This window comes from Alnus glutinosa, chromosome 4 (genome assembly GCF_958979055.1).
Source record: "Alnus glutinosa chromosome 4, dhAlnGlut1.1, whole genome shotgun sequence".
In the NCBI taxonomy this organism is placed as follows: domain Eukaryota; kingdom Viridiplantae; phylum Streptophyta; class Magnoliopsida; order Fagales; family Betulaceae; genus Alnus; species Alnus glutinosa.
This window is the reverse complement of record NC_084889.1, coordinates 9,589,623-9,598,627: the sequence shown is the minus strand read 5'-3', so window position 1 is coordinate 9,598,627 and position 9,005 is coordinate 9,589,623. Positions and strand designations below refer to the sequence as shown.

The window sequence follows — 9,005 nt, the reverse complement described above, 5'->3', positions numbered from 1 at the left end:
AAGGACCTTAACAACACTATTTATACCGCTATAATTAAAAATCCTCTTTAACATTAAAATCATCTAAAAAATTGTTTAAACAAATTAAACCTTGGCTCATTATCTCATTCTCACCTTGCATATATCTTCTTTACTTCTAGCTAGCAAATATTATTGATGGTTGTGTAAACAAATTAACAGCTTTGACTAATTTGTATAAAATTATCATGATTAATTAGTCTCTTCGATCTAACTATTGCTTGATTCTAATCAGTGGCGGAGCCAGGATTTTGATTTAGGGGGGTCAAAATTAAAAAATAAAATTAATTAAATATTAATTAAAAATATTAAAATATATAAGTAATGAAATAAATAATAATTCAACAAAATTTAATTATTATTTAAAATACATATATGTAACTTACAATTTGTTTTGGTAAGCCTAACATTAATTTATTCATTTATCCTTGACAAGACTTTATATTTTGAAATCGGTGCATGCCTGCATGATTTTGTCATATTTTAAAATAATGTTTTCAAATTGTGTTTTTGAGAAGTTATGGTGTTGACAAATTCCTTTTTATAGATATGTTTTTAGGATTTAGTCTTTTTCATTAAGATAGTAATCAGAACATTTTGTTCTTAAGCAAGAATCTACTCGTAGATTTGCTAAATAAATCTCGACACAACATCATTTAAAATTTGACTAGAGCTGAATGAAATTATTGTTGTTCTCCGTAATCTGAACTAAATACAATTATATATTTCATACAATTATAATATGTAATAAAAAGCTATATATTTAAAAACAGTTAATTTAATTGAGCAATATAAATATAAGAGATTACATACATTTTTGTTATTTAAAAATAAATCAGTGTAAAATTTAATTACATACCTGAAATTTTTTGAAAATCTAAAATTTATCATTTTTTTTAAAAATAAAAAATATTATTTTATGTCTAAATGATTTAATTTTCATGTTTTTTTTTTCTTTCTCGTAGTTATCAAAGTATTAAAAAAAGTCAAGAAAAAAAAAAAAAACCATGTGTTTTGTCTCTTACGACCGTCACTCTTTTTGTTTTTTTGTCAAACTTATGACTGTCACTTAACCAACGTACGCAACGTTTCTCTTCTCCTTTAAGTTAGACGTTAAACGCATCGTTTCTCATTTAAGTTAGACGCATCGTTTTGGTAAGAGACTTGAGTTGTCTTCTTCCTTCGTCCTCTAGCCCTAACTCCCTAACCCTCTGAAAATCTGAAATACAGACACAATTACACAAATAATGGTGTGAAAAAAATAGGGAAACACAGACACAATTCCTTCGTCTTTCCAGTGCTATGAAAGATTTTTGCCCCTTAAATAGTAACTGAGGGTGGGCAACAAGGGGCGGAGGAAAACTTCTACAGGAGAAAAATAATAATTTTGGGGGCTGAGGGGGGGCATTTGACCCCCCTCGACCCCCCCTCCCTCCGCCCCTGATTCTAATTAAGTCACTCTTTCTTTCTGTTTGGTTTACATTTTAATGTTTGTTTTTTGGTTTTTGTGAGATTCATTTGAACGAGAATAGATATGCTTTTTTATAGTTTGGTTTCAATCTTTTTCTCCTTTTTCTGGCACCTGTTTGTTGAAATTTCTTTACATTGGACGAGAAGAGATCATATTTTATTTATTTTATTTTTCTTTTTATATATGTACTGAATTTGCCTGTCTTCCTATTCGATCGATATACATGCATCATGTATATATACTTCATTTGTGCCCCAAAATATAACATTAACAATATTTAATAAATTAAATATGGTTAAGCGTGTTGAAAATCGTTTCATAGATATATTAATTTTCACGATATATATAAAAAAGTGATAGTATATATATAACAACCACACGAAACCCTATCCAACAAGCTGCATGCATTGCTACAAGTTTCATCAACAAGCGGGCTTTGTTTTGTTTTGTTTGGCCGCAATTACCAACCGGTTGGCTTAACCTAAAATAACTTTTACTGAGCAGACAAATCAGCTCTGCGGCAATATATTCGAGCTGATACCGGTGGCCACAATGGGGCTTCTGACCACGTGTTTACCGGCAGTATCCGACCAGCTGAGATAACCGAAAACTGTACCCTCTTGTAGTCGTCGTGGACCTTCTATGCTCAGCTTGAAACTTTGATTCTCGTTCTTCTCCTTGAACACTAATTTGTCTGGCGTGACACGGACCTGAATCCCCTTCATGGGTGTGACGCTTGAGATGTACGTTGACTGCCCTCCAATGTTGGTCACTGTTCTGTGGAATTCTTGTACGGTTTTCAAATCAGAATTCGAGTCATTCGCATTGAAGAACGCAATGAAAGAAGGGTAGTTAAGATCCAAGGACGAAGTGGAACAGTTGTATGAAGCCGACTTGGTGATGGTTTGAATTTGCTTCATGGAGTAATTTAGTGCGCATAGAAGATTCACGTAATCTTCTAACTTCACGTCGTAAATTAGACCGGGATCTATTGCCTTGTTGGGGTTGACATGCCCAGCACCGATGGCGAAAGGACTAGCCGGTTTGTTGTCATTGCCTACGTCTTTGATGGGGCCTTGTGTGTTGTCCACTGTATCCGACGTTGTCATCATGGCTGACCTGATGGCCGCGGGGCTCCATTCAGGGTGCGCCGCCTTCAGAAGAGCAGCCACTCCTGCTGCGTGCGGGCATGACATGGATGTGCCAGACAGCAGATTGAAGTTACTAAATAGTACCTGCGAGTCTAGTAGCGTGGCGGCTGGACTTTTTGGGGGCCATGCGGCCAAGACTAATGCTCCAGGAGCCATTAGATCAGGCTTCAAGACAAATGGGCAGCTCCGAGATGGCCCTCTAGAACTGTAGCTAGTGACAGTTGGTGTTGGCTTGGTGCCGAGAATTGTCTTTCGAAACTCCAGGCTTGCTTTTGGCTGGGAGTTCGTCTTGATGTAGCGTTCAACAGTTTCTCCACTTTTTGGGTTTAAAAAAATTGATGGAAACGTGCTTTGTATTAAGAACTCCAAGTCCGTCATATTCGTTATGAAGACTCCAGCGGCCACTTTTGCTTGCGTAAGATTGTCAACTTGGTCACTAACGGAACCATTCTTGTCTTGGCAAACAACAATCTTGTTCCCAATTTTAATCAGTGTCTTCAGATTGTCACAAGCATCCATGAAAACAATTGGGATTTTGCTGGCAGATGAATTCCCCGGAAAAAGAGACGGGCCGGGGACTGAATCTCCATTGCCAAGAGTAATGACTCCGCCAAAGTCACGGTCCATGTTACCGGCAGCAACGGTCAGAACCCACGGCGTGCCGTTGTGTAGGGTCCCAATGAAAGGCCCCTCGTTTCCTGCTGATGTAGAGACGAAAATACCCTTCTCTAACGCTGAAAATGTGGCTATGGCAATAGGGTCTTCATACAAAGGGACTCCATCCAAACCCAATGATATTGATATGACATCTACACCGTCCAGAATTGCTTGCTCAATGGCGGCAATAATATCGGATGTCATGCCACCCTCGTCCCACAGCGCCTTGTACATGGCCACCCGTGCCTTTGGAGCTATGCCTATAGCGGTTCCCGGGGCATAACCAAAGTAGGAGGCATCCTCCACAAAATTTCCAGCAGCTGTGCTCGAGGTGTGCGTCCCGTGCCCATCTATATCTCGCGTGGAATTACTTATGGTTTTTGTCGCGTTGGGATCTTTGGCAATCAGACCTTTGTTAAAGAACCGAGCTCCAACGAGCTTCTTGTTGCACAAAGAAGAGTTGAATTGGTTGCCACCGTCACATTCTCCTTTCCATCTTGACGGAACTTCGGACATGCCGTTGTCATTAAAGCTTTTGCTTTCTGGCCAAATTCCTGTATCCACCAACCCAATTATGATATCCTGGCCAAAGTTTGAGTTCGGCCACGCGCCCGAGTTGTCGTTAAGGCCAAGAAACTGGGCCGAATGAGTTGTGTCGGCTTTAACTGGCAAGTCCCGGATGGAAGAAACATAACCCGGAGAACTTTTCAGGGCATCATGCTCAGAGGGGGAGAGACTTGCAGTGAAGCCATTTATAACATGGCTATAACTATAAATGAGTTTAGAAGATGAAGGAGAAAAGGAGGTATATGTGTTGGTGGATGAGCTAAGTTGAGAAGTTTCCAATACGGAGGCAAGAGTGGCCATGTACCAGTTATGGTGGCTGGAGAATGCTTTAGGCATGGCTGATAAGTCCATGTGAACGATATAGTTGTCCGACTCTGTCAAGGTGGAGGGGAGGTAGGAGATAGAGAAGAAGAAAAGGCAGACATACAAGGGAGTAGTATGAGAAGCCATGGATTGGCGTAGTTTTAGAACACAGTTGCAAAGTTGCGCTACTTTTTATAAGGGGAGCCAACTTGTGTGTAGGGGACCTCAGAGCTCTATGATTTGCATCCCGTGTTGTGGTGGGGAGCTTGGCGTTTAACTTTTTCCCATCTCCCTGTACATCTTCTTGACTTTAACCTTTTTTCCCATGTTAATATCTCGATTGCCATACAGGGATGGATGGGACATATTGCACCCTTGTCCTTGCGTAAACAACGGAAAAAATCAACTGTAATTATTCTACCGGAACATAAACATAAAACTATCTGGCAGTTCATGAGAATCGCACAAAAGACACTTGAAACAGTAAAAATCACATTCGCTCTCTCAAATTTAAAATTGTCCAATCTTGAAGCCAATGAAGCACCGCTGCGGATGGTGTAAGAAACACGGCCATTAACATCAAGAAGCTGGCGCGACGCGCTGGAAAATATAATACATGGAAAAAGTGTTTTGATGTATATTGTTAGAATATATATATATGGAAAATATAATACATATATATAAGGTGAGAAGTGTTTTTTTTATAAAAATAAATAAATAAAAAATCCTGTGTAACTTTTAATAGCGTTATATATATATATATATATATATATATATAACATTAATTATACAGATTTACCAATTTGATATTAATCCTTTTAACTAAAAGAGGAGAGAATCAAAAGTTCCGTGAAGTAGTACTCTTTGGGACAACTGATCAACCCAAAGACAAAACACTAGCTTGGTGGGCTACTGGAATGCAATTATTATTATTTGTCAATTTGAAGTTGATATAAGACGTGTTTGCTACAATATTGGAGAGTGAAAAAATTTACAACTTAATTGGCCGGGTGAATTTTTTTCTTTTTTGGTTTATTGATCAAGACCTATCTGATCGATGTATATATGTGTTAAGGTGGTTGATCGAAGACTCAAAAGACTTCTAACTTGGCCAAGTACATGCATTTAGATCGATATGTTTCAAGTTCATTTTCTCGCTCTAAATTTTTGAGATATCAATTACAATGTTTCCTGAACTTGAAATTGATCGATCGAACAATCAACCTCCAATTTATTTAATTTTCTTCATACTTATTTTTCTTTTATAATTCCTTTATGGTCACTTGATTATAAGTATATATATTGAAATTAACGCTAATTATTACAAAAATAGGATAGTAGAAAGAATACAACGTACAAAACAAAAATGACTTATATATATACATGCACACAAACCTTTTATTGGCGCGTGGCCAGCAGAAACAAATTAAACAGGATAGCCCATGTATTAGAAAGTGACATGTCATAAATCATAGATATATAAGCCATGAATTGTCCATGCAACGACACAAATCGATCACATGCAGAGGTACATCAATCTCGACCGGCAATTTCCACATTACCGGATGCTTATAATTTATAAATTAATTAGCATAACAATCATGAATAGGTCCAATTAATTAATTAATATCTGTTAAATATTATGCATTTCATAAAGCACAAATATATTAATTTAATTTAATTTAATTTAATTCATCTTGATAATATCATAGCTAGGTTTTAGAAGACATAGAGTGAGACATTTGTGGGGTCGACCGATCGATGTCTAAACTTAATTGTGAAGGAAACATTCCAAGAAAAAATGGAGTACATAGAGTGACAACTTTAAGTACTGTACACACAGGCCCTCCCCTCACATGAGCGATCGAGAATGCTTCCAATTAAGATCTTTCAATTCACTTCCTCATTTTCTTTTATTTTCTTTCGAGATAAATAAAACAGTAGAAATGCTAGCTGTTATTGGTGATTTTTAAAATGATATTTGGTTAGCGAGCTGAGGCTATTAATTAGGCCGGCAAGCGATATATATGATTGAACCCAATAATGTACGTGTCATGAGCTCGATCGATGATTAGTGTATTTTACCATAAAACCAAATTAAATACTTGTGGACATGAAGAAAACCCATGAAGAAAAAATCCATTCAGTAATATAAATGGTGATCGATATAGTAGCTAGTCCTGTGAGTCGGCCGGGCCTAAAATAAGATAATTGCATTAATTATTTGTGCTAACCCTTTTGTAGATTGAATCAAATCATGATAGAAGATTCGAGGTGTAAGATTGAAAAAAGAGAGATCAAAGTTTGTTTTAAAGGGAAAATTAATGGAGTTGCCCATCACGTGTGAAAGTCTCATTGAAAAGACACTAAAAACCGAAACGAAATTAGACAAGCTGATTAATGCAATGTTCATATTATCCTAATTAATTAAAGAGATTCTATGGACCTTGTACACACCATAGATCTTTTAAAGAGGGGTGGGGATCGGATTAGAATCTTTTACAATTTTAAAGAAATTGTAGATTTTTAAATTATAAAATTTAAGCAATTTTTAAACATCAAAGCGCTTGAAAAATTTTACCGTTTAAAAATGAGGCATGTTACAGTTGAGAATTGAGTATATTTTCATCAGGTTTTTACTATTTATGTTGTAAAAAAACTCTGAGCAAAAAACTGTCTTTTGAATTTATGAAGAAGAAGCGTATTTGCAAAAGTAAAAAAAAGAAAAAGAAAAAGGCCTTTCGGGATGAAAATTCTTTCTAGCTACCTCAATAACATGTCTCCTTTTTAAAAGGTGGCATTTTTTCAAGTATTTCAATACCTAGAAACAACATAAATTTTGTAATTTGAAAATATACAATTTATTGAAATTGTAAAGAATCATAATTCAATGGGGATCGCATATTTAGTTTTAAGAAAAATAAATAATTGTCTCCAATGGGTAGGTCAATCAACTGGGGACTAAGTCTCATAAAGCGGAAGTCACTAATTTGAATCTCTCCTACCCCCTCTTGTGTGGACATGTCAAAAAAAAAAAAAAAAAAGACAATAATTAATGGAACGATTAAAACGTACATACGCCTTGAAGCTAAGCCTTCCTCTTCAATTGTCATCTTCTTCAACCCTGGTGATGAATGTCACTTGTATGATTGCCTTCTCCTTTACTTCACGATACCACATAAATATATACCACAATTAATCTATATGATCCCATCTCATGATCGATTGATGTTAATTCTCTTTATTTTAAAGAATAAAGCGGAAAAGGAAAGACACATTTCAACTTCATCACATATATATATATATATATATATCATCCATGTGTGTTTTTTATGCAGATTCCATCTTAGCTTAAATCTGAAAGACGTGTCTATTGGGACCTCCATATATAATATACCCAACTATACATTGAATAATTGATTGAATAATTTGGATTATGGTCTATGAACATATACTCCTTTTTTAAAGGCTGTTCATGTCATATCATTGCAGGAATCAACATCTTTTTCAACGCTCACTCACTCAAGTTTTCTCCAATATTGCAGGCTTTTTACCATCTTGGACATATATATATAAGTTGGATGAGGACTTTCTATTGCTGCAATTTGAGGAGGCAAGTTTTAAAAAATAGAGAAATGTTAGAGCTTATTTTAGTGTTTGATCTTATGTGCTTTTTCTATGTTAACATGGTACCTTATTTTTAATAAAGAAAAATTATAGCTTGATTTCTCTCCTGTTTTTATTTAAAAGTATAAAGTGTCATGTCAGCATAGAAGGACTCAAAAAAGACATTAGAACGATGTATAGCATCCTTAAAAAAGTAATATTCTATATTACATCAATATTTTTTATTATTTTATAACATTGATGTGATATCTTTGTTTAAAAAAAAAAAAGAAAAAAAAAAAGAGAGATCAAAAAGGTTAAAATAGATTGCAGTATCACGTTAACAAATAATATTACTCATGTAGAAATAACTCGCCCAAATTAAACAAATTTGAGAATAATACTATACACCACACCAATATTTCACTTTAATTCCCTACGTTGATGTGGCCGACACATATTGCCAAATCACCATTGATATATATTTGTTAAGAGTAGACCTAAAAATGGATTGGCAGTGCCATATCAATATAGTACGATAGTAGTGTGTTATATATATATATATATATATATATATATATATATGAAAAATAATTATTATACAACTCTTGTCTAACTTTGTCTCCGTGATAGTTTTTTTTTTCATTTTTTTTTTTCAAAAAAAAATATGAAACTATTGTGTGTGGGGAAAATGCTAGGTCATCATTTTCTTGAAAAAAATAAAAATAAAATAAAACTAAAAGGCAGGTAAAGTTAGACAAAAGTTATGTCAACAGTTGTGATCGACAATAATCATTACTCATAGATTGATAGATAGAGAGCATTACTTAGAAATAATAATGTGCCAAAATTGACCAGACATGTCCACCTTCATCAATTCTTTCTTCATTTTATTTCCTGATCAACCTCATTCACTTATTGTGCGCGCTTTGACACCTTTGCTAAATCGCGCATGAATTTCGCTAGAGGGTTGGACGAGCCCGAAGCACCATGCGTTGGATATATGGTCCCAAAACACTAGCTTGCTCGTAGATGACAAAAGTTTGCCACTGATTTCTTCAGTGCGAGGCCCAGATCGAATAAATGACCAATTTAATGGAGTTTCTTTCTTTTCTTTTATCTTTTCTTTTTTTAATAAATCGAAAATTCCTTTCAGATGAGATTATTTCGTGTACGCACTCTTGTGATCAGTAAACCCGTGACCCATCCTCTTAGTATGCACAAATTGGGTT

The 9,005-nt window shown here is 35.2% G+C and overlaps 1 protein-coding gene across 1 annotated transcript; it reads right to left on the bottom strand.

The window, feature by feature from the left end:
- Nucleotides 1-1,831: 1,831 nt before the first annotated feature.
- Nucleotides 1,832-4,346, bottom strand: LOC133866005 (subtilisin-like protease SBT3). Its single transcript, XM_062302551.1, has one exon. The coding sequence runs from the start codon at nt 4,312-4,314 to the stop codon at nt 1,999-2,001; it is 2,316 nt and encodes a 771-aa protein (XP_062158535.1). The 5' UTR covers nt 4,315-4,346; the 3' UTR covers nt 1,832-1,998.
- Between the last annotated feature and the right edge of the window lie 4,659 nt (nt 4,347-9,005).

What these genes read in the sequence shown, in the direction of transcription:
- LOC133866005 (XM_062302551.1), bottom strand. Translation starts at nt 4,314, where the DNA reads ATGGCTTCTCATACTACTCCCTTGTATGTCTGCCTTTTCTTCTTCTCT.